The sequence below is a fragment of the Pavona decussata genome, unplaced genomic scaffold, assembly GCF_977016875.1.
Source record: "Pavona decussata unplaced genomic scaffold, jaPavDecu1.1 SCAFFOLD_38, whole genome shotgun sequence".
NCBI classification, from domain to species: Eukaryota; Metazoa; Cnidaria; class Anthozoa; order Scleractinia; family Agariciidae; genus Pavona; species Pavona decussata.
The window spans coordinates 4,786,593-4,811,965 of NW_028145460.1; the positions used below are offsets into that span (position 1 = coordinate 4,786,593).

General features: G+C 39.3%; 3 protein-coding genes and 1 pseudogene across 3 annotated transcripts; 3 read left to right on the top strand and 1 right to left on the bottom strand.

Annotated features, from left to right (window-relative positions):
• Positions 1 to 663: 663 nt before the first annotated feature.
• Positions 664 to 4,805, top strand: LOC146483747 (prostacyclin receptor-like). Its single transcript, XM_085105565.1, has 5 exons — positions 664 to 922; positions 1,019 to 1,052; positions 1,213 to 1,708; positions 3,085 to 3,588; positions 4,417 to 4,805. The coding sequence occupies exons 3-5, from the start codon at positions 1,409 to 1,411 to the stop codon at positions 4,753 to 4,755; spliced, it is 1,143 nt and encodes a 380-aa protein (XP_084961691.1). The 5' UTR covers positions 664 to 922; positions 1,019 to 1,052; positions 1,213 to 1,408; the 3' UTR covers positions 4,756 to 4,805.
• Positions 4,806 to 8,088: 3,283 nt separating this feature from the next.
• LOC146483748 (uncharacterized) lies at positions 8,089 to 12,889 on the bottom strand. Its single transcript, XM_085105893.1, has 3 exons — positions 12,169 to 12,889; positions 10,433 to 10,774; positions 8,089 to 9,549 (listed from the first exon to the last, which is right to left on the bottom strand). Exons 1-3 carry the CDS (start codon positions 12,607 to 12,609, stop codon positions 9,061 to 9,063), a joined length of 1,272 nt encoding a protein of 423 aa, XP_084962019.1. The 5' UTR covers positions 12,610 to 12,889; the 3' UTR covers positions 8,089 to 9,060.
• A 4,924-nt stretch (positions 12,890 to 17,813) lies between these two features.
• Positions 17,814 to 21,703, top strand: LOC146483749 (uncharacterized). Its single transcript, XM_085105566.1, has 3 exons — positions 17,814 to 18,597; positions 19,910 to 20,251; positions 21,184 to 21,703. The coding sequence occupies exons 1-3, from the start codon at positions 18,241 to 18,243 to the stop codon at positions 21,664 to 21,666; spliced, it is 1,182 nt and encodes a 393-aa protein (XP_084961692.1). The 5' UTR covers positions 17,814 to 18,240; the 3' UTR covers positions 21,667 to 21,703.
• A 302-nt stretch (positions 21,704 to 22,005) lies between these two features.
• Positions 22,006 to 25,247, top strand: LOC146483750 (uncharacterized; annotated as a pseudogene).
• The last annotated feature ends 126 nt before the right edge of the window (positions 25,248 to 25,373 follow it).

The window sequence follows — 25,373 nt, forward strand, 5'->3', positions numbered from 1 at the left end:
AAATTTCACAAACCATCAAAATTGAAGATGGGTGCATGTTTCCTATCTGGTGGCAGAAAGCTCTGTATTGACAAAGACCTGCAAACAACACCGATTTCCAAGGAATTTTAATTACACTAAACAAAATAATAGTATTTCGGCTTGCATCTAATGCGGTAATATCAAAAATTTTAATTCTTTCATAACCTTGAAGTTTTTTCTTTTGTTGTATTTTGTTTATTTGCGTGTGGATGGATATGAACTGTCCAGCTTGTTCAAACAATGGTTTTTTTGTTTTCGAAGATGTGGTTTTTAATTTGACTGCTCAAAAGCGAGTGTACCTGTTCCGAGCGTAGGCCTCAAAACATACTTATCAGGTCCTTGATCCTTTTTTCTTTTCTTTTCTTTTCTTTACAAAATTTTATTTACTCTCATTGACAAACTCTAATAGTGATCATTTTCGTTCTCCCATTTGCAGATTTTGCAAAACTGTTTACTCTGACTGTCACAGTCAAATATTCAACTGTGAAATATGGTTGAAATGTTTTCTTGTCGTGTGACCGTTAAATTATAGCTGCTGGGTAGTTACTGAGGAGTATACTCTCCCGTGGTGCTGTTTGTTTTTACCCTTTTAATGACAAAATTTAATGAGACGCACTGAAAATTGTTTTGGCTTTGACCCGACGTTAAAATTTAATCGAACCTGAACAGCGTCACTGGATGTTCTAACGTCACAAACATTGGATGTGATATGAAGCAATAAAGTAAGATGATTGGGTGTCAAAATCAACACAACTGAGCTATGTATGAATACATTATTTGCTTTAAAAACCCAGATGCCTTGTATTTAATATTCCTTTTGGTCTCGCTGAAGTCGGTGTAACACCGGAAATAAGTTGTATTTAAGCCTACATGCACGGAAACGTTAACGAAGGTTTGCCAAGTCTTGTGTCCTTGCTGTTTGTTCTCTGGTAGATTTCACTTTGAGGTTTTTGACTGGATGCATATATATTTTTTTTATTCTCTGTGGCTCGCTGAGGCGTGAGGAAACTAAGTCGGATTACAAGGAAACGGTGCGTTTGTATACCAGTAACGCGTGAATGAGAAAGAAACAGTTGGATGATTACCTGGGGAAGGAAATTTTAGCGGTGTACCTGCGTCGCAAAGGAAAAACACTTTGTGTTCGTTTCGGCAGTTTCAATTCGACTGTGGATTTTAATTTGTTTTCTGTAGTTTTCAGTCACAAATGAAATAGACGGAGGAAAATAACAGCTCTTCCCATCACCTTTTACAAAAACGTCAGTAAAAGTCGTCAGTCAAATTAAACGGAACAAACTTCACGCACTACGACTACTATATGGGATTATAAGAGGAACTGGCACCGCAGTATTCTTCTACTTCTGAAAAAAAAAATACAGTTATCGAAACAATGATCAATTTAAACGCTACTCAAAGCTCAACAACAAACAGCTCAGCTGAACAAACAGACGATAACCAAGGAAAAGTTATCTTCGCGGTAGTGTTGCTCGCGAGCGCTCTTTTAGGTTGTAGTTTGGCGCTCCTGGCTCTTGGAAGGGATTTCTTCATCGGCAAGAATGTCCCCATCGTGTTCGTGGGTGCATTAGTGTGGGTGGACTTTATTGGAGTGTTTTCGACCGCAGTTCTTATTTTTCATGGCCTTATTGAAGGGGAGGAATGGATGGCGGATTCTCCGCAATGTAGCTTGCAGGTTTGTAAAATTACATACACGACTGAACGTGTGTGATTAACTGTAGTCCTCCTTTGTTTTCGCCTCTACTCGATTGCCACTAATATTCCCCTCCCTTTCACTGGTACGTGGCTCTAAAAAATGGTCAAAATTGAAACAGGAAAAATTACCCAAATTCATTGGTTGCGCAACGATGTCAAGAAACAGACGTAACTGTACAAAATGAGAGATCTGCTCTAGAAAAGTTTACCTTACCTTTTTTTTCCTCAGATTCCCATCCCCGAATCTACGTGGTGGTTTTCCGACATCCCAGCAAACCTTATTTGGCTCTCTTAACGACACATTTCGTCCCTTGGAAACGAAATATTTCATCCCTACTAAGATCCTCTATTAAGCCCCGCTCTCTAATCACCCCAATTTTTAGAGGATGAAAGTCGTGTATCTCTCGCATTCCAACTCATCTCAACAAAAAGCAGATGGCATTACGGTAATTATCACTTCATGTGCACCAAATAAAGTGCGGTTTATTCAGTTGCTGGAACTTTGGAACACCGATCACCCTAGCAATTTGTCCTTGATCTTCGGAAACGTGACAATTGTCTTTTTGACCTTCCCTCGAAACGATATTTCATTCCACACCACTTTCAATTTATCGTAACGTTAATCTGTTTCCCTTTTTTGCTATTGTACTGCATTTAGCCAAATTAGATAAGGACCCCCCGTCTCTATTTCACCCCTCCCCCTACTAAGCCCCCCTCCCCCCTAAACCCCTCAAACGTGCTTGAAATAAAATAAGCCCCTAGTGGGTGTTACTAGAGGATTTACGGTATTTGCTTAATTAAGTATTTATTCATGACGTCTCTTAAAAGAAGTCAATTTTTGTTAGCTTTGAATACTAAATTTTAAAATCTTATAATTCTATATGAAAACACTAGCTAAGTACCATGTCTGTAATCAGTGTGTAATCGGCGAAAAAACGTTTAAAAATATGCTTATCGGGCCCGGTAAGTTACCGGGACTTTCGAGAAACGGGCCTCTGACCCCTTCCTCACAAAACACTTTAATTTCCCTGTAAACATTGTTACGCGGACCTAAACAATATGAAAAGATAAATTCTGACCTTAATTGAAAATTACGGTCAATCTTTCAGGTCATGTTGTGTTAATTTGAAATAGGAAAATATTCCTTTAACATTAACATTCATAGTTCAGAAGGATTGCTTCATATGAAATAAGGCAACCATTGCTTAATGGACAGCTGACAAGTTGGCCAAAATTTATTTGCGCAATTATCACCACTTGTTTACGCATTGATCCAACACACCTGCTGTGCCGTGAATCAATAATTTAATGGAGGCACGCAAGTTGATAATTCTGCACGTCTCTTTCTCTCAACAGGGGTTCTTCTCTACAGCGTTTGGACTCTCCTCGGGAGCCGTAATAACCTTCATGTCAGTAGACCGTGTGGCGTCGCTTTACAGACCATTTCTCTACAAACAGTACGCGACGCCACGCGTGGCGCGGATATTCTGTATATTTCTCACGCTGTTTTGTCTAACAATGTCCGCTCTTCCTTTTGCTGGCGTTGGAAGTTATACTTTCAGCACAAGCTCTCGATATTTCTGTCAGTTTGACTGGTTTCCCGTGGACCTGCCAGGAACAGTTTACATTCTTGCTATAGGAGTGTGCGGAGCGCTGCTTATTTCGCTTATGACATTTTCCAACATTGTTGTATTTGTTATTGTCGTGAGGATAAGACGGCGCATGACAAAGGTATTACCGTCAGGACGAGACGAGACGAGACGACGCGCGCGGAGAGTCGCCTTCCGTCAAGAAGAGCGCATGGCAAAGTTCGTGGCTTTGGCGTCTGTCGTATTCCTCGTTACTTGGTTACCAGTCACGGTGAGTCATGCGCAGTTACTTGGGCCAATGATGCTCAAAACGGCCTTGACCAATGGAAAGGAAGTGAAATTTCAAGTTCACGTAGACTGCAAAATAGTCGTTTTTTTTCCCTTGTAACCACAGAGGCAGGCGCGAATCACACAAAGTGGTGCGAAGCCCGAAAGCCTTTAGTCTCGTTTATTTAAACGTGATGCGTGAGGTGCCGTCTCCGCAAAACGAACCACTGTAGTCTATTTGTGTATTCTGACTAGAGTATCACGAGCCATTCAATGTGAAATAGTTTATTGAGGAATGCTCAGTCAGTCATCCGAAAACAACAATGTGTCCTAATATATACTTATTACAACATACAATATGCTATTAAGTCTAACTTGAAAAGCTTGAAAAATAAAGTGTACCACGCCAGATACGAAAAACCACTAAAAAACCACTCTTTAGTTGTGGCTAAAAAATACGTGGAAACGTATTCCCCATCTAATGCAGCGGCACGGAACCTCGAGGAAGAGGTACAAATAAACCCATAACTCCATAAAATTTTTTTTAACTAAATTTGAAAACAGCAAACAGGAAGACTGACTGAGCTAGAATGATTAATATTCCCCGCTAAAACATTAAATACTCAAAACTGTCCCTTGAGAATACTAAAACCTCTCAATCGTGCCATCAGAATAGTAATTTCTGACTAATTCGTTCCTTAGTCACTCAACCGTCAGAAATTACATGTTGTGCAGTACTGAACCGTTTTTGCGTTTTTTTTAATGTTTTGTCATTCCTTCTTTTGTTTATGACCCTCGTGATGTACACTAATTCCTCTTTATCCCTTTTCAGATCCGTGTCTTCTGTAATGCATTTAGGGTGTACCCTAGCAAGATCCTTGACTCCTTCTCACTCATACTCGTGATGGCCAATTTCTTTCTGGACCCATTCACTTACGTGCTTTTCAAGAAAAGCTTTAAAAGGAACTTAAAGCACTCCTTCACGGAGTTGACGGAATTCCTCGGAGACGTCGGACTTAGTCAGAGGCTAAAAAGGCAGATTAGTCGGACGAGCGAGACGCCGCGGGCTGAAATGGAAAACGCCTCTGTGTTTGGTCAAGCGTATTTTGTAGAGATGTCCACGATGGAGGTCAATCAGCCTTGTGCTGAGAATCTTGCTACTGTGTCATAAACTATATTTGCTCCCAGAGCAAATGTGAATAAACTAAATGGAAATTTGCAGTTTTGCATCCTGGTTTATGAATTCAATCGATAACGCAAACATTAGATTTACTGCAAAGCATTCAACTTTAATATGGTGAGCAAGTCTGAGGCAAATTTGTATGGCATTTGGGGATAGATTTGCCTTTCTTACACAACTGAGGCAAACTCCAGACAAATATCAGATTTAAGCCACATTCTCACACAAATTCAGTGGACTGAAGTAGATTTGATTATTTGCGTAAAACTTGTATCAAAGCGCAAATTTGCGTCAAATTTAGAGTCCCCAATTTGCTACAGATTTGCTCCAGTTGCAAAGTTGAGTTAATCCGTTTTTCCGTCCAGTGCTAAGAACAAAAGGTTGCCAGAAAGCGTCCTAAGAGCATACCAGTAGTAACACTGACACTGTACAAAGGGTCTGAACCCTTTACTCTTAGAGCGGTGATCTGCAGGCAGCTGTCATTTCGAGGATTCATTTGGTACCTTTCTTCATGCGTGCGAATATTTGAAAATTATCCTGCGAAATCGCGCTGAATATCGCCTGATACTTAGCCGTCGACAAGAACGTAGGCCGAGCTGGCTAAATCAGGGGATTTTCCTCAAGATTGAGTAGGATAATAGTTTTATTTATTCAAAACATTAACAAAGCACAGTTTTATTGCGGAAAAGCTTGGGGACGATCTTTATTTTGCCAGTTCTCTTCCCGACACACAAAATTACGTATATCGCAGGATATCTGTTGACTACAGACGACGAATATTCATTGCACTATGACCATATTTAAATTTGGGCAGTGTTACGATGTGTTGAATAATCAGGCCGATTATCTTACAAGTATATCTTTATCTCGAGGATTTTAAGAACTCCCATCTTTCTACAATCTTGGACAAATCAAATGCAAAATTAAGACCACTCAAAATAATGGTGACATGTCGGTCGTCGCCGAAACGTCATGTTTTAATCTCGCTACTTTTTATTTTGAAATAATACAACAGACCTGACAAAAGAAACCCCTGACACCGCAGGTCTCTTAAAGGGCCCTAGTCAGCCACACCTTTGTTTTTGTTTATATGCGAGACTTTGGCTATTATATTTTATTTGGAGCATGTCGAAATGAACGAAATCACTGTAAAACTACTTAAGATAATGAAACATACTTTCAGGAACACGACTTACAGTAAAGCAATAAGATTTCGCTTCACCATGCAATGTCAATAATTTCGATGGCATCGAAAATGGCGGAGGCTGACTAGGGTCCTTTAAGCCAGCGGAGATGGTCTTGCTGCTTAGTCCGATAACTTGTCTGACGACAAAGCAGTGAGGGAGGGAAATGTCGGCCCCTAGACCATATGAGACAGCCCCTTTCGTTCTAGCGCTCACATCCACTGGCTTGAACTAAGATTCTTCCACATATAAATATGAACAGGTGTCTTCCATGTGGTACGTCTTGAGGTTTGCGCATGCGTACGTGCTAAAACTCATCTAACGAAGTTTTGGAAGTACAGCTAATGGACCGCTTTTATGGAAAACTGAAGTTGCATACTGCTGATTAGATTTCTTAAATCCTGCTGCTTTAATGCTGGAAATCGAGTAAGATTATTTCAAGACAGTATTCCCAAGTGTTTAAAGGTTACAATTTTTCTATTTTTAAAAAAGTGACTTTTCCAACCTAACTTCACTTTTTTGAGTAGAAGACCACCTTAACCCTTTAAGCCCTAACAGTGATCAGCATCAAATTTCTCCTTGTAATATCAAAGCTTATTCAACCCCTGAGGTCATGAGAATAAGGGATATGATCACCCTCAGGGGCACCCAACGGATCGTTTCGGTAAATTATCTGTTCGGAAGGCCCTTAATCCCCTACAATTTTCTAAAAATAATTTTCTCCTCGAACTTTCGTGATATGGGAAATTTAAGGCCTGGTGTTTTCGGATTGATAAAAATGTCGTTTCGGGTACCGAAAAAAGGTCAGCTAAGATTTTCAGAAAGGAAATAAGACCTAAGTTTTTTGGGAAATGGACAAAAATGCCCTAGCTAGTAATTTCGAAAAGACTCAAGTTCCCCTAGAATGACCGAACAGATAAAAATATTATAGCGCAGCTTTAAATGAATCTACAGAGCTTTAAAGGCACTCCAGATAGCCTAAAATAGCGTTTCAAAGGATCTGAGAGAAAAATCCCATTGGGTGCCCCTGTTTGAATTCTATAAATAAGCATTATGTCTAAGGCAAGGCAGTTTGCTCGTCAGCATGCCATAACTAGCACAGTGCACCTATCATACAGTTATCCTAGATATGCTTTTATCAAGTGCGACATTCTAAAGAGATTGGCTACCTCTCACATCACCCATTAAGTGTGGCAAATGGCCAAGAGTCCTTTTTATCTCAACTAAAAATCTACAAGTTCTAAGGCTCACCCTTTAGTTAGTTTGATATATCTTTTTGATATTTCTTCCTCATTCCCGACTCCTCTTCCTTTTTTAATAGAAGTGGGAGTTAACTGATGTTGGTAGAACGTTTCGAGAAGCAAAACAGGAAGCGGTGTTGTGCACAACTGCAAAAGAGTGCAAAGGCGCGTGTTTTGGGGACATATTCTGTGAATTGTAAAAATCTATGTTGTATCTGTTACCCGGCAACGAAAACATATCGAAATGGCCAAAGTAAAAAGAAACGAATTCCTATTAATGTTTAGAGGAAGAATAAATTTATTTTTTCTAGATATTCTGATTCTGGAATGTCCGTAATACGGTTAGCTTGAGGGGGGGGGGGGGGGGGGGGTAGGAGGGGGAGACGCGCAACACCAAGAACTCCACTAGCGCACTGCCCCCGCGATTCCACCGCGCGCAATATACAATCTGATTGGTTGTTCTTTTGTCGAGTCTGGTCGTGCTCACATCTTCTCACTCTTTGGGAGAGAACATCTGATATACTCAATATTTGCAGCAAAAAAACCCCTGTTTTCTCACGAATTGCCCAAGATGGATTTTCAAGATCAATTTGTCGTTATAAATGTCAAAAATATTTCACCTATCGTATTCAGAAAAGAAAATCAGTAGGCTAATTACATTTTGTTGATAATGGTGCCTAAAGTGCTGGCGCTATATTAGGCGTACAGTTTAGTTTTGTGAGTTTTTTGGAGACCTTGATTTTGAGCCAATAAATAAGCGTGTGGACTAGGGGGCGAGTGTACCTAAGTGTGCAGACTAGGGGCGGAGTGCAGCTAAGTGCGTGGACTAAGGGGCGAGTGGGTGTAGGCAATTTTAAAACATTTTCAAAGAAAGATGGAACCCTTATATATATCAGGATACACCTTTATTTATTTATTTATTTATTTATTTATTTATTTATTTATTTATTCATTTACAGGTTCGCTTAATACCTTATGCAGGTGCCCTTTTCTGTTACACACCTGACGCACCCCTTGAACATTAAAAGTCAAGTCCCGACCTTTGTTTACACACTCTGTTCACGACCTTGCCTGTGAGGTAACCAAGCACGTTTCGTCCCAGTACCTTGGTGAAAAAAGTTGGCCTCTAACCCGTTCTAATGTGAATTTATGTTGTTAACTAAAGGTTAGACGAGTTTCAGGTCATAGCAGGACAGAAAACTGGTCAGACGAGGTCGTCTTCCTCTAGTGTCAATACAGCTAATAACTACTACCAAAACCTCATAACAGGTTTGTGAAGTTGTCTTGAATATTCTACACACGAAAGTAACTTATGCAGATATGGCAGTCTCCCCATATTTACCTATAAAACAATACCGTATGTTCTTCTGTTTCTTATTCTGGAGTATGGTAAACTGCACACTAGTCATCTTAGTCTAGTAAATGAAAGCTCCTACTAAGTTTAAATTGTTTCGATGTACACTTGTAAAACCATTTATATATATGATTTACATGTAACAGTGAAGTCGGTGCTTTTTATATTTCTTCAGTATAGAACATTAGAATATTATATAGTTAGTGGGCTATGTAAGTATTTTAATTATTAAAGAATACTTAAGTGTCTTTAGTAGTTAGTAAATAGTTCAGTTCACCAGCTGCAACTATATGTGGACTGTTGCTTTTGCTGTCGTAGTTCGTGAACAAACCGACCGCTGTCGGGTGTAGTTATATGGAAATGTTTTGGTGCCGGGAAGACCTGCGGCGTTTACATTATCATTGGTCGAGAGAACAGAAGAACGAACAACAAAACGCTGCTTCTGGACATAAAAAAACAATGGCGGAGCTGCAGGTTATCAGGATTCGATGAAAATGAGCTTAGAACAGATGCAGGGCTACTGCGAGCCAACCCAAAATTGAGTGGTTGCCTGCGAGCTGGAGGTACAGCGGAATTTCGGATTTACCGTGTTATACAATCCAAAGTTATCTTCGTCGGCTAGAACATCCCCAGACATGTTTCCGTTGAAATCACAGCCATCTTGGTAGGAGCTGTCGATGTGTAGAGGATTAAATCCCAATAAATACCAAGTCCGTGCTGTACAATTTGTACACTCATTTCCCCGGATGTTGACAAGCTCATACCTTTGACAAACTCCATATGCCGACAGCTCGAGCTCACTTCCAATGATATCAATGTCCTCAAACGAGGCTCGCAGGTAGTCTGTATACACGACGCCATCTGTGTTGTATCGGCAGGTTGCTCGCCAGTGAGTCGATTGGTTTCTGAGCCAAATGAGATCATGTGGAAGCATCAGGTACGCCTGCCAATTTGGACTTTCACCGCTGACTGCATTGGAATCGGAATAATTGAAAAGCACAAGTGTCTATTAAAAGATAAATTAAAATATAAAGTTAAGAGAGATCGAAAGAAAAGAGAGAAAGACAAGAGGTTTATTTTTCTATCCCTCGGGGGCGTGTCGCGCTTCCAGCATGGCTGACTATTAAAATGCCTGTTATGTAGGCGTGGTTATCGTTCATTTGTAAACTTAGGATCAAGGGACCATTTCTTATTGTTTAGAATTTGTTTTTTCCCCCCAAGGTTTCAATGCGTAGAATTCCCCCACTGTTTTTGCACTGGCAGTTTACTGAAGTGACAAATCTTATAAAATGTACATAGATTTGGCCCTCAGGTAACCCGGAATATATATATATATATATATATCATCACAGATAAGCCCTTATTCCTCCTGGGCCCGTCTATTTTCATTTGTAATAAACTTGTTTTCTGCTTTACATTTATCCTTTTGACATTCTTGCTCAAAACTGTTCATTATCAAAGGAAATCTCGATTCTTACAACAAATTGACGTTAACTTGCGAGAAATAGTACACAAATTTCATTTTAGCATTTTATTGTTTTGAAAATTGCACTCGGTATTTTGCCTATTTTCGCTTTTAAATTTTTTACACGCCACTGTTGAAGATTCCATGATGTCATGTGACTGTCCAAATATCCTACCTAACTTCTGCTTCTTGGGCCCTGTTCCTGACAATACCGGCAACCAATGACGACATAAAATCCAAAATGGCGGCGCGCGAGAAATTTAAACGAGAAAATGGGCGATAATAATATATCCAATTTTTAGGACACTGAAATGCCATCTCCACTTTTTAAACTAATTGAAATTTGGACAGTGTTTCCAACAGTTTAACGTCAATTTGTTGTAAGAGTGTAGATTCCGTTGAGGTCAAATTGAACGAAATTTACCTGAAAGAGAGACTTGTTGGACAAACTGAACGACTGTATCAAGTTCCAAGCAAATCCGCTTTTAGGGTTAAAGTCGCAAAACACTTGCACGGTTCGATCCATGTCATCAATGATTGTGTACAGCCCAGAGGTGACCGCGCCTGCTGCTTTGTAGGCCTGGCAGCTTTCTTTGAGTTGAAACTCACAATGTCTGCCAGCAAACTTGATCGGACAGGAACAGTTGTATCGAAAGCTCGTGGGCTCACATATTTCTTTGCAGGTCCCTCCATTGATACAAGGATTGCTTTTGCAGCAGCGATTGACACAGGTTACCTCACCGCCACATGACGTCACACCATGTTGCTATGGAGGCAGAAGGAGGATATAGTTTGTTTAAGTGAAAAGGTTTTTTGACATTGCCCTCAAAATCCTCGGTTAAATGCATTTTGTCTGATAACTCAGTGATTTGCTAAATGACTTATCTCATTGTTTTATATTCAAATATTTAAGGGCAATGCTTGTAATTATAATGTTTACTTCTTTCTATCTGGCATGACCAGCTCCCAGTTCCCTTGATAGTTAAGTTCGTAGATCACTGCGCCGGCATTGCAGATGTCGTAGGTTCGAATCCCGTTCAACTGTGGATATTTTTCATGCTTTCTTTTCGCAGCTGCTTATTTTGTTTAAATAAATGCGATGGCCTCTCATTTGATAAAAATTCGCTATCTTTGTCAATTGTTCTTAATAAGCCTGAATGGTTGACGAACTGAGGCAGAATTTATACTTCATCAAAATGCTAGCACTCTTGGCTAGCAATTTTCATAATGTTTTAACCATTGTTTTCTGTCTTACCGTAATGCTTGCACATATATTAGCCGGCAACGTGCCAACACTCCTAATGGCCGTAAAGTGGCACCCAACCGGTGAGAATAATTTACAGTTTTCTTTGGCGAAAAGTCCGCTCAAAATCTCGTAACACTGCAAATCTAATTCCTGTCTTTCTCGGAGGGGCAAATATGTCGTTTAAAAATGCAAAAAGTGATCAGCTTTCATTTTCGTCAAGCCGAAAACCGGCGGCAGTAATTTCGGGAAATAAAATTCCTTTCCCTATAACTTTCTGAAACTTCATTTTTTAGCTAAAGCATCCGAACAAATTGAACTGTATTAGCTTGCACAAAAATTTCTTTCTTTAAAAGGAAGTTTTTTAAAAGTCTCCTTGCTTAATGTTCTCGTTGAGTACCTGCCATTGATAAATTTCGTCAGCTTTTCAACACAGTGAACTCAACTCAGTTAATTAAGTAAAATAATTAAACGAATTTTGAATTTGTGGCTTTATATTTCAGAAAAATGTTTTTTGCAATCTCGGGATAAAACATTGCGTCTTCAGATAAGAAGGCTGGGCAATTCCTCGAGAGAGACAATTTAATGCCGAAACTGAAACTGACATGCATGATTGTTTGTGTAGAATTTATTTGTTTTTTTTATTTTTTTAGAAAAATAATATTTTGGTGAATAAACACCCGCGTCAGTGACACAGGCATGCTTGGAAAAAGAAAATCCGAGTTCTTCCAACAGTAGTCGAACCGATGACCTTCCGATTACTAGTTAGGATGCTCTACCGAGCTGGGCCATTAAATAGATGAGAGAAATATGTGAAAGAAACATGATGTTATGTTTTGAGTAAGCCTGTTTATGAAAAAAGGCTATTGCTGCAAGATGACTGTACATAGTTTTTACTTCAACTTAGTTGGGCATACCTGTTTGGTTTGCTCTCTTCGAAGGTTGTAATATCGTAAGCCAGGAGAATGTTTCAGAGAATTCGGGTTGGTAAAACGACTGCGGCTGTTCAATTCGCAAACTTTTCCTCCGTGATTTTCCTTGTAGTTGAACGACAAACACCGACAGTCATCCACACACCGGCTGTGGCAATGAGGAATTGTTTTCACTGTGGAAGACTGGTGAAAAACATGGCCTACTAACTCTGCGTTTTCCACGGCATCTCCATACAAATCAAGGGCGTAGGTTTGGCAGTTGCCTTTGCTACAGTTAGCATCGACAGGAAATGGAACATTGAACAAGAGAGAAAAAAGTAAAAAACATGTCAGTACAGGCATTTCGGACAGGACCGATAGAGATTGCCGTTCCTTTCGTAATTGCAGAACTGTATTCTTAAAGTTGTTTGGCTTGCAGACTAACATGAACTCAGTTCAGCTCATTAGTAATTCATAAGTCCATTGACCTATCAAATGGTCGATAAAACATTACGTGCAGTGGTTTTAAAACCCGTTAAAACTTCCTGCTTATTAGTATGCGGTGTGTAATGTTTTCTCGTGTGCTAATTTCTAACGTTCACAAAAGCATCATTGTTTTGAACTCTCTTGACACACGCTTTTCCAGGAATGTTTTTGAAGCCATTGAAAAAACTTGCAGCACGTGTTTTATCGGGTCTAAAGCCACTCGGCTGCACCTCGTGGTTTTAGATCCCGATAAGACACTGCTGCTCGCGTTTTAAACATTAATTACGTAATCCCCAGTTGATGGCTTTTGTCCTGTCAGCTAATTACTGAAGAAAATACTGAATAATTTAAAGTTTACTCGAAAGCCTTCTATCATCTTTGAACAACTTAATTTATTTCTGGTATGATATTTATTTTAAAACTAGAGCCCAATTTGTTGAAAATGCCATATCCTAAGATGGTTTTATATTTCGAGAAAAATGGGAGAAAAAGCTTGATTTTCTATTCTCTGAAACAACGGACTCCGTTTCATCTAAATCATTTAACTTAAGTGATAATTGAACTTTCACAGAATGCATTAGTTGTGAAATAAAAATCACATGCCGAAATAAAAGACTACGAGGGGTTCTCGCAGGAGTAGGACAGACAATTTTCGCCCTTAATTGCTCGCGTGTTTCGTTCGCTTAATTAAAGCATGATACCGGCCTGTTAGCAAGAAAAATAACAGGTACTCCTAGTTTCCAACTTGAGTCATTATGAATGCCGATCTTTTTTCTATTCCAGAGAAATACTTTAACTAATTTTAAACACTTTTAGCTTAAAATTTTTCTGTTTTGTCACACTAATATATATTTTCCCTTCTTGTGCATCTCTAACAACAACAAGCTTTATTTACATGACTATAACAAATACAATATTGCAAAAGCTATTCATAAATAAATTATCGATTCGTTAACTAATTCTTAAGAGAACTGAAAATAAAATAGAAAAGCGATATATTGCATTATATTTCAAGTCTTTGAATCATTAATTCGTCAAGCTGAAACTTAAACGAAATGGAGGTTTGACTAAAATTTATTTGTTTTTTCCTATGCCTGTGCATTAACCATTTATTAAAAAATTCAACAGGCATAATTTCATACGTTGTAAAGGTTGTATACAGTTTTGACGTAGTACTGGTTGTAAAATACGTTCAGTCTGGAGAATTTTTCAGAAAACTAGTGTTGGTAACTGAATGGCTACTTTCCTACGTCTAAAAGGGGCGTATTAGTTAAGCTTCATTCTCTCTTGTTAAGCTATATTCTTGGGTTGTTGATGGGTTTTCCAATGAATAACAGCTTCCTGAGTTCAGCTGCTCTTCTTAAGTCACCTGTTATTTTGTATGTAATTATTCTTTGTGACTCCTATCTGCTAATAAAGAAAATAAAATATTCAATTCCATTTAGCCCAAATGGGCTCAAGACGCCGTGCTAAAATGGTTTTATGTTTCAAGATAAATGGCCAAAAAGTTTCATAAATTAACTGAAGCCAGCGTGAACCTTAGGTGCAACCTCGCACGCAAGCTTGAAATTGCGGTTTCGACATTATGCGGACTGCAACTTTTCGTGCGTCACTACAAACATGACTTAGTATCTAGACGGATATACCCAACGAGACAATTTGATTAAAATACTGTAAATGCTGTCTCCTGTATTCCTATATCATTTTATGCTCATTTTAAAAGCAGATTTGTCCAAGTTTTTTTCGCAGAAGATTTAAGGGAACAAAATTTGTTCAGTCGGGCAGCTGTTGATCTTAGCTGTTGGCCGCGCTAGCTCAGTGAAAAGATATATTTTCCCCGCTCCTACTGAACGAAAGGGATTAATTTTCAGTGTTACAAACGTCTGGGGTGACATTTTGCCATTGAAAGCGCTTAAGTTTTTCGTCACATTTAAATCACCCCAATTTCTGAGGCGGGTGCTGCCTTACGAACAAATATTCAAATGAAACGAGACTTAACTTGGATGCCCTTGTATCACGGGTTGCTAACGGATGAAAAAAAGCAGAGGAAATGGTAGAAATCATTGTGTTTGGGTGAGGAAGTGGATTAGGAGGAGGCAGAAGAAGGTGGCTCTTCGAAATATAACGAGGGAGTTGGTGCAAGAGGACGCAGGCAGAGTTTGAGGGTGGATAGTGTCCATTACGATACTGAGTCGAGAATTTGCTGTCGTGATAGCTAGACATCACACATGTACATGTACATTTAATCCGGTACAATAGTCTATTTCTTCATGCGTATATGCACTCGCTCATGCAATTCTATATCTGACAACTCTTACGCATTATGCGTGAGTCTCATGCCTGCGGACTAAAGACATCGATCTCACGCATCAAGGAGAATTTCTCACGCCTGGCTCACAAATCCGGACGAATTGTTCTAAAAAAACTTCATTTCATTTTAGATGTGTTAGGTATTATTTCTATGCTCTTTATAACAATTGCAAAAGCTTTCAAATGTCTATAATCCGTTCGAATCCCAGTAAGTGTTCAAAGGTCGTCGGATTATCTTCGGACATTTTCAGCAACGTTCGGAAGTATTCGGAAAATCTTCGGAAATCTTCGCGTGTGGCTCGGACGTTTTCGGAAATCCCGGTCATGATGAGACAAAAATCTCACGGGTTTGACTCAGAAAAAGTTTGCAGGTGTACAATTCATGTTTCCATCATATTACAAAACAACGTATAAGGAGTATAACTAAACTAGCAGGGCTGCACAGTGCAGCACAATATATTCCGTCTTATTTTAAATGTTGGTGATCGACATTAGTTATGTCCCCACGAAAACGTGTTTTCCGTCCATTGGTCCAAAGTTGTGGCAACATAGAGCCGCTCCTCCACGTTTGTCAGGGAACTTTCAGATCTAAACTCTCCACCTGAAACCTCCTCAAGAGATACTCGGGTTTCCTTTGGGTGGTGCCCGTTCTACCGGATAAGGGTAGCGTGGTTTTAAAACTATGCGGAAAAAGCAGAAATTAGCAAGTGTTCTTGGTATCCAAAAAGAAAATTGGGGATAAGCATGCATTTTCCATAGATAAAAAAGTTCAATTTGGAACTGACAGACAAAACAACAACAAAAAATAATACAAGACACAGCAATGGGGACAGGATAACTTCCCTGACAAGCGTGCAGGAGTGGCTCCATGTTGCCACAACTTTGGAGAAATGGACGCAAAACACGTTTTCGTGGGGACATAATTAATGTCGATCACCTACATTTAAAATAAGACGGACTATATTGTGTTGCACTTCAAAATAAGTCATGTGCAGCTCTGCTAGTTTAGTTATACTCTTTATACGCTGTTTTGTAAATGAGGTAAACATGAATTGCACGAGCGAGTGCATATACGCATCAAGAAATAGTCTATTGTAGTGGATTGAATGTACATGTACATGTGTGATGTCTAACTATCACGACAGCAAATTCTCGACTCAGTATCATAATGGACACTATCCACCCTCAAACTCTGCCTGCGTAAGACTTCTTCTGCCTCCTCCTAATGCACTCCCTCACCCAAACACAATGATTTCTACCATTTCCTCTGCTTTTTTTCATCCGTTAGCAACCCGTGATACAAGGGCATCCAAGTTAAGTCTCGTTTCATTGGAATATTTGTTCGTAGGGCGGCGGCCACCTCAGAAATTGCGGTGATTTAAAAGTGACGAAAAACTAGCGCTTTCAATGGCAAAATGTCACCCCAGACATTTGTAACACACGCTTTCGTTTAGTAGGAGCTTGCGCGGCCAATAGCTAAGATCAACCGCGCTTAGCCTGAGTATCAGGCTTTTCGGGTCTGATACTCAGGCTAACCGCTGTAGTCGCATGGTGTCGCAACCGCAATTTCAAGCCTGCGAGCGATGTTGCACCTAAGGTTCACGCTGGCTTCAATTTAATTTATGAAACTTTTTGGCCATTTATCTTGAAACATAAAACTATTTTGGGACGACGTCTTAAGCCCATTTGGGCTAAATGGAATAGCATTTTTTATTTTCTTTATTTACAGACAGGAGTCACAAAGGATATACATGATACAGACAAAACAACAGGTGACTAGGAAAGCAGCTGAACTCAGGAAGCTGTTATTCATTCGAAAGCCCATCAACAACTCAAGAATGCAGCTTATCAAGAGAGGATGAAGCTTAACTATTACGCCCTTTTAGGCGAGGAAAGTAGCCATTTTACCAATTAACACTAGTTTTCTAAAAAATCCTCCTGACCGAGGGTACTTTACAACCAGTACTACGTCAAATTAAAACTGTATACAACCTTCACAACGTCTGAAATTATGTCTATTGAACTTTTTAATAAATGGCTAAAATAATAATACACAGGCATGGAAAAAAATAAATTTTACTCAAACCTCCATTTCGTTTCCGTTTCAGCTTGACGAATTAATGATTCAAAGACTTGAAATATAATGCAATAATGCTTTTTGCGACATTTTATATCGTTTGGCTAAAACGTAGTCCCTTTTCATGGAGATGCAAAAGAAGGGAAAAGATATATATTAGTGTAAAGAAACAGGAAATTTTTATCCTAAAAGTGTTTAAAATTAGTTAATTTGTCTGGAATAGAAAAAAGATCGGCATCCATAAAGACGTCAAGTTGGAAACTATAAGTACCTGTTATTTGTCTTGTTAATAGGCCGGTATACATGCTTTAATTAAAGTAAACAATAAGGCATGGGACCGCAACTGAAAATGCTGCAAGTATACGCAAGCGAACGAAACACGCGGGCAATTTAGCGCGAAAATTGTCTCTCGTACTCCCGCGAGATGAGGCAATACTCGTAGTCTTATCAGCATGGGATTTTTATTTCAAAACTAATGCATTCTGTGAAAGTTTGGTCATCACTTCAGTTAAATGATTTAGATGAAACGGAATCCATTGTTTCAGCGAATGAAAATTCAAAGTTTTTCTCCCGTTTTTCTCGAAATATAAAACCATTCTAGGATATGGCATTTTCAACAAACTGGGGCTCTAAATATCATACCAGAAATAAAATAAGTTCTTCAAAGATGATGGTGAGGCTTTCGAGTAAACTTTAAATTATTTATTTTCTTTAGTTATCAGCCAACAAGACAAGAGCCATAAACTGTGGATTACGTAATGTTTAAAACTCGAGCAGCAGTGTTTTATCGGGATTTAAAACCACGAGGCGCAGCCGAGTGGTTTTAGACCCGATAAAAACACGTGCTGCGAGTTTTCTGAACGGCTTCAAAAACATTCAGTTGGAAAAGCGTGTGTCAAGAGAGTTCATAACAATGATGTTTTAATTGTAAACGTTGGAAATTAGCATACGAGCGAACATTAAACACCGTATACTAATAAGGAGGAAGTTTCATCGGGTTTTAAAACCACTGAACGTAATGTTTTATCGACGTCCATTAGATAGGTCAATGGACTGATGAATTATTAATACGTTTTTGAATGACAAGCAACTAAAAAGAGCTACTGAGCTGAACTGTGTTCATGTTAGTCTAGACGCCAAACAACTTTAAGAATACAGTTCAGTTATTACGCAGGGAACGGCAATCTCTATCGACCCTGTCCAAAATGCCTGTACTAACATGTTTTTTACTGTTTTCTCTCTTGTTCAATGTTCCATTTCTTGTCGATGCTAACTGTAGCAAAGGCAACTGCCAAACCTACGCCCTTGATTTCTATGGAGATGCCGTGGAAAACTCAGAGTTAGTAGGCCATGTTTTTCACCAGTCTTCCACAGTGAAAACAATTCCTCATTGCCACAGCCGGTGTGTGGATGACTGTCGGTGTTTGTCGTTCAACTACAAGGAAAATCACGGAGGAAAAGTTTGCGAATTGAACAGCCGAAGTCATTTTACCAACCCGAATTCACTGAAACATTCTCCTGGCTCACGATATTACAACCTTCGAAGAGAGCAAACCAAACAGGTATGCCCAACTAAGTTGAAGTAAAAACTATGTACAGTCATCTTGCAGCAATAGCCTTTTTTCATAAACAGGGTTACTTAAAACATAACATCATATTTCTTTCACATATTTCTCTCATCGATTTAATGGCCCAGCTCGGTAGAGCATCCTAACTAGTAATCAAAAGGTCTTAGGTTAGACTACTGTTGGAAGAACTCGGATATTTTTTTTCCAAGCATGCCTGTGTCGCTGACACGGGTGTTTATTCACCAAAATATTATTTTTTAAAAAATTAAAAAAACATGAATAAATTTTACAAAAAAAATCGTGCTTGTCATTTCTGTTTCAACATTAAATTAATTGTCAGTTGACAATTACCTAGCCTTGTTTTCTGAAGACACAATGTTTTATCCCCGGATTGTAAAATTTTTTGGTGAAATAACAAACCGCAAATTCATGAAGCCTGCCTGACCAAAACCGTTTACTCAATTAACTTAATTAATTGAGTTGACTCGCAAACAGGTGACGAAATTTATCAAGGGCAGGTTGTGCAAGCTAATACAGTTCAATCTTTTCGGTTGCTTTAGCTAAAAAATTAAAGCTGCAGAAAGTTATAGGTAAAGGAATTTTATTTCCTGAAATTACTGCCACCGGTTGTCGGCTTTACGAAAATGAAAGCTGATCACTTTTCACATTTTTAAACGACATATTTGCCCCTCCGGAAACGAGAGCAATTAGTTTTTCAGTGTTACGAGATTTTGAGCTGCCATTTTGCCAAAGAAAACTGTAAATTATTCTCACCGTTGGGTGCCACTTTACGGCCATTAGGAGTGTTGGCACCTTGCCGGCTAATATATGTCCTAGCATTACGGTGAGACAAAAAACAATGGTAAAAACATTATGAAAATTGCTAGCGAAGAGTGCTAGCATTCTGATGAAGTATAAATTCTGCCTCGGTTTGTGGACCATTCAGGTTTATAAAGAATTATTGACAACGATAGTGAATTTTTATTAAATGAGAGCTAGGCCATCGCACAGTTATGTAAACAAAATAAGCAGCTGCGAAAACGGGATTCGAACCCATGACATCTGGAATACCGTCGCAATGCTCTACGAACTAAACCGTCAAGCAAACTGGGAGCTGGTCATGCCAGATAGAAAGAAATGAACTTTATAATTACGACCATTGTACTGAAATATTTGAAGATAAAACAGTGAAATAAATCATTCAACAAATCACTGAGTTATCAGACAAAATGCATTTAACCAAGGATTTTGAGGGCAATGTCAAAAAACCTTTTCACTAAAACGTATCCCCCTTCTGCCTCCATAGCAACATGGTGTGACGTCATGTGACGGTGAGGTAACCTGCGTCAATCGCTGCTGCAAAAGCAATCCTTGTATCAATGGAGGGACCTGCAAAGAAATATGTGAGCCCACGAGCTTTCGATACAACTGTTCCTGTCCGATCAAGTTTGCTGGCAGACATTGTGAGGTTCAACTCAGAGAAAGCTGCCAGGCCTACAAAGCAGCAGGCGCGGTCACCTCTGGGCTGTACACAATCATTGATGACATGAATCGAACCGTGCAAGTGTTTTGCGACTTTAACTCTGAACGCGGATTTGCTTGGAACTTGATACAGTCGTTCAGTTTGTCCAAAAAGTCTCTCTTTCAGGTAAATTTCGTTCAATTCGACCTACCTTAACGGAATCTGCACTCTTACAACAAATTGACGTTAAATTGTTTGAAACAGTGTCCAAATTTCAATTAGTTTGAAAAGTGGAGATGGCATTTTAGTGTCCTAAAAGTTGGATATTGTTATCGCCCATTTTCTCGTCTAAATTTCCCGCGCGCCGCCATTTTGGATTTTCTGACGTCATTGTTTGCTGGTATTATCAGGAACAGGGGCCAAGAAGCAGAAGTTACGTAGGATATTTGGACAGTCGCATGACATCATGAAATCTGAAAAAGTGGCGTGTAGAAAATTTAAAAGCGAAAATAGGCAAGAAACTGAGTGCAATTTTCAAAACACTAAAAGGCTATCTCCACTTTAAATCTGACCTTTGAAATTTGTGCACTATTTCCGGGGTCTAGCGACCGAGTTAACGTCAATTTGTTGTAAGATCGAGATTTCGTTTAATAATGAACAGTGTTGTGCAAGAATCTCAAAAGCTAGCTTGCGCGTCGTGGATAAATAAAAAGCAGGAAACAAGTTTATTACAACTTGAAAATAGACCGGACCAGGATGAACACGGGTTAACTGTGATGATTACCGACCAAAAACAGGGATAAAACAATCCGGGTTACCTAAGAGCCAAATCTATATATATTTTATAAGATTTGTCACTGCAGTAAACTGCAAGTACAAAAACGGTGGGCAATTCGACGCATTGAAAACTTGGTGAAAGAAACAAATTCTAAACAAGAAGAAATGACCCTTAGATCCTAAGTTTACAAAAGAAAGATAACCGGGCGTACATAACAGGCATTTAGTCAGTCAGCCATGCTCAAAGCGCAACACGAGAGAGAGAGGAAAACAAACCTCTCGTTTTTCTCTATTCCTATTTCCATCTCTTTTAACTGTGTTTTTAATGTATCCTTTAATAGAGACTTGTGCTTTTCAATTATTCCGATTCCAACGCAATCAGCGGTGAAAGTCCAAATTGGCAGGCGTACCTGATGCTTCCACGTGATCTCACTTGGCTCAGAAGCCAATCGACTCACTGGCGAGCAACCTGCCGATACAACACAGATGGTGTCGTGTATACAGACTACCTGCGAGCCTCGTTTGAGGACTTTGATATCATTGGAACTGCGCCGTTGGCACATGTAGTTTGCCGAAGGTATGAGTTTGTCAACATCCGGGGAAATGAGTGTACAAATTGTACAGCACGGACTTGGTATATATTGGGAGTTCTTCCTGTACACATCGACAGCTACTACCAAGATGGCTGTGATTTCAACGGAAACATGACTGGGGATGTTGTAGTCAGCGAAGACAACTTTGGATTGTATAACACGGTAAATCCGAAATTCCGCTGTACCTCTAGCTCGCAGGCAACCACTCAATTTTGGGTTGGCTCGCAGTAGCCCTGCATCTGTTCTAAGCTCTATTTTTTATCGGACCCTCATATATGGAAGGCGGAATGGTGCAAAATTCAAGGAATCAAAATCGCTTCCAACATCAACAACCAACCTGCAGTTCAACATTTTCTTTCTAGATCAACAATAAAATCCGTCCAACTTCAACGGCAAATACAATAACCAACAACGAAAGTAAGTCAACACCAACAACAATTCCTCTCGTCTTCAACAACGAATCACCTCAAAACCAACAACCCAAAACTCGTTCAACAATTTGGGGACGAGCGACTGGCTATGGTCGGGGGAGGTTGGAACCGAAAAAATCTATCGTACCGGAAATAGAAGATGGCGGCCGGCGGAGCTGCTAGCCATAGTATCGGATGGGACTTGTTTTTTATAGATTTGGAACAGCTAGTCTTAGATTATGAGCAATTGAAAGCGTCAAACTTTACTACAAACTATTCATTAGACGAAACTCTTCTTGAAAGGTTTGAAAATGCTGTCCAAACTTTACGAAACGTGCTTCCTCATTCCATCATTCACATTCAGTCGCTGCTATATTGTCAGAAATACACACGATCTCCAGCTTATGTACTGGGACTATATTCGTCAAGGTGATTTTCCTTGTCGCTCGAGATGTTCTCAAGTAGCAGTTTTGTCATTTAATTTACCAGAAAGTGTTAAAACCGGGCATCCAGGTAGACCCAAGTTTGATGTACATGAGGAAACTCTACTTTTTTTTTGAGCTGAGGTCACCGGGCTTTAAATGGAATGAAATAGCTCGAATGTTTTTGGTATCACGCTGGACAATTCAGCGCAGAGTGGCTGAGTTTGGATAAGAGCATTCGTCAAAATTTGACGAAATTAGTGATGATGAGGTGGACCAAAAAGTTAGGAACTTTATGCAACAACATGGTTGCTTTGTTGGACCATCCATGATTCGTGGATATTTTCGCTCTCGGGGAATTAGAATCCAGCGAGATCGCATTGGTAAGAGTCTAGCAAGAATTGATTCCAGAAATGCAAGAATTCGATGGGCCATTACCATCTCTCGACGTGCATACTGTGTGCCTGGCCCAAACAGCATGTGGCACCTAGATGGCCATCATTCTCTGGTATCTTGGGGATTTGTTATACATGAAGCTATTGATGGCTATTCACGTTTAATCACTTATCTTCACTGCTCAAGCAATAATCGCAGTGAGACAGTAAAAGATTTGTTCTTAGACACCATCCAGTCATTTGGAATGCCTTCAAGGGTCCGGACAGATCAAGGTGGGGGAAAATGTTGGCGTCTGGCAAGAAATGGAACAAAAAAGAGGCCCAAACAGGGGAAGCTACTTGGCAGGCACATCAACCCACAACCAGAGAATCGAACGGCCCTGGCGTGATGTCTTTTGTTGTGTGGCCCACATTTTTTACTACACATTCCAGGTAATGGGAGAGAATGGTTTATTGAATATGGATAACCCAATTCATAAATCAGCTCTGCATTGTGTTTCTACCTCGTATAAACAGAGCTATATTACAAGCTTTAAAACAGCATGGAATAACCATCTTCTTAGAACTGAGCACAACTGGAGCCCACAGAGAATCTGGTCCAATGGTATGGTTGATATCAGAAACTGTACTTTGACTGCAGTAGCAGAAATCGCTGAGGCGGAGCCAGATGTTGATGATTTAGAGTGGTATGGATTTGATCCAGCTGCACCTATACCAATGGATGATGAATTACCCACAGTGGAAGTTGATGATGCCACTCTACTTTCAGATCGTATCTTAGACCAGCTATGTTCTATGGTTAATCCACTACAAGAATCAAATCGTTATGGAATTGATATATACACACATTGCCTTACTACTCTTCAAGGTCTAGTTACTAATGAGTAATGTACACAGAGAAAAACTGAACATTTTGGGGGTCAGAGTACAGTACAGTACTAGTACAGGACCTCCTCCCCTTCTCTCAGAGATGTTGGTCAGTGGGGTGGTATCTTGGCAATCTTTGTACAACAGCCCCCCTCTCATTTGCCCCTCCTCGTCCATACTGCCTTCATTGTGCTTGGATTCAGAGAATAATGGACCATAGAAAGGAAGCTACTAATTGAACAGTACATGCATGTTGGTAAATTTCTCACATGTTTATTACCTACTTGTTACAGCTGTTCATGGACTACAGACCAACAGTAAACGGATTGCTTTGGGTTTCCAAAGCATTGTAGGTATGCTAACAGAATTTGAACAAATGCATAATGCTTGAATATGAAAATATTATTTTACTTAAACTCTCTGGTTCGGAGTGCAGGTATCAGAACTATGAAACTCTATTAAATCAAAATAGCACTATTTCTATTCTGTGCTTTTGTTAGCCGTAAATATTTAAGAGTATTTCCTGTGTCTAATGTCTGCACTCTAGCTTCTAATGCTTTCCTGAGTGTTCTGTTGTGTTTATAAATACGCTTTAACTAAAATCACATTGTTTGTTTTATACTAAACAGTTGTGTTCAACTCAACATAAAAATTGTACAAGAGGGTCCACAATATGCCCACAAACCCTGATTCCCACTTAGTTTTTCTTGGACTCCTGAATTCTTAAAAATAGCTGAGAATTCCTGAATATCTAAAGTTGGATTTAACATCCTGAATCTTGTGTCACCAGAAGCTTATATGTTGTAAAGTGGAGTAGGAATTAAGTAAAATCCCACATTTTACATTCCTAAAACCTATTGTGTACCCTCCAAGAACTTACAATTTTCATACTGTCAATTTAGCAGAAACAAACTTTGTTACATTTTTCAAATGTATCTTATTCTGTTTCTTAGTTTAAAATTTCAACCTTTGTCTTGTAAAATAAATATTGCTCTGATTTTAATTTCAACTATTGAATTACAGGGGAAGGTCCCCATGGTTACACTCCAAAATGATTGGGAGGTGCAAATTTGTGGTAAATAAATTATAATCCCCCAAACTCCCCCAGACTTGAAGGAAAACCTGAAAAATCTCGTTAACAAAGATTCAAATGAAAAAAATATCACAATCAAATTTGGATCTGCAAAAAGTCAATGACAGATTAAGGGGGAAACAAAGATGACCCAAGTGAAAGATATTAAGTGTTCCTTGTGCAAAAGAGAATTCAAGTGGAAAGCGGCAGGGATATTTTTACTGTAGAACTTTTCCCTGGACTTTTGTAAGGCCTATATGTTTGAGTGGTCATTGAGTCATCGGTGATTGCAAACAGTGCGATGCAAACAAATCAGAAAATAATAGTTATTATAATAAATGCCTCTTTTCTGACACAATGCCTGTGTCAAATATCTATTTCTTTACGTATTGAAGCACTCGTTTACTGCCAATTCTCCATTGTTTTCAATAAAAAACAAATTTACTTGTAAAATAAAACTACTCCATAGAATGCACAGCAAAAATTTCTTACCCCACACCCTTAAAAAACATGGCAGATTCCAAATCCCCCAATGCATCACACCTCCTGTGACCTCAGCTCAATTAGAGTTTCCTCATGTATATCAAACTTGGGTCTTCCTGGATGCCCGGTTTTAACACTTTCTGGTAAATTAAATGACAAAACTGCTACTTGGGAGCATCTCGAGCGACCAGGAAAATCACCATTACGAATATAGTCCCAGTACATTAGCTGGAGATTGTGTGTATTTCTGACAATATAGCAGCAACTGAATGTGAATGATGGAATGAGG

Excerpts from the sequence above, each read along its gene's own strand:
- LOC146483747 (XM_085105565.1), top strand. The coding sequence starts at position 1,409 with ATGATCAATTTAAACGCTACTCAAAGCTCAACAACAAACAGCTCAGCT. Across the intron at positions 1,709-3,084 it reads CTCCGCAATGTAGCTTGCAG|GGGTTCTTCTCTACAGCGTT; the intron begins GTTTGTAAAATT and ends TTCTCTCAACAG. Across the intron at positions 3,589-4,416 it reads TTACTTGGTTACCAGTCACG|ATCCGTGTCTTCTGTAATGC; the intron begins GTGAGTCATGCG and ends ATCCCTTTTCAG.
- LOC146483748 (XM_085105893.1), bottom strand. The coding sequence starts at position 12,609 with ATGTTAGTCTGCAAGCCAAACAACTTTAAGAATACAGTTCTGCAATTA. Across the intron at positions 10,775-12,168 it reads GAAGAGAGCAAACCAAACAG|CAACATGGTGTGACGTCATG; the intron begins GTATGCCCAACT and ends CTGCCTCCATAG. Across the intron at positions 9,550-10,432 it reads CCAACAAGTCTCTCTTTCAG|ACACTTGTGCTTTTCAATTA; the intron begins GTAAATTTCGTT and ends ATCTTTTAATAG.
- LOC146483749 (XM_085105566.1), top strand. The coding sequence starts at position 18,241 with ATGCCTGTACTAACATGTTTTTTACTGTTTTCTCTCTTGTTCAATGTT. Across the intron at positions 18,598-19,909 it reads GAAGAGAGCAAACCAAACAG|CAACATGGTGTGACGTCATG; the intron begins GTATGCCCAACT and ends CTGCCTCCATAG. Across the intron at positions 20,252-21,183 it reads CCAAAAAGTCTCTCTTTCAG|AGACTTGTGCTTTTCAATTA; the intron begins GTAAATTTCGTT and ends ATCCTTTAATAG.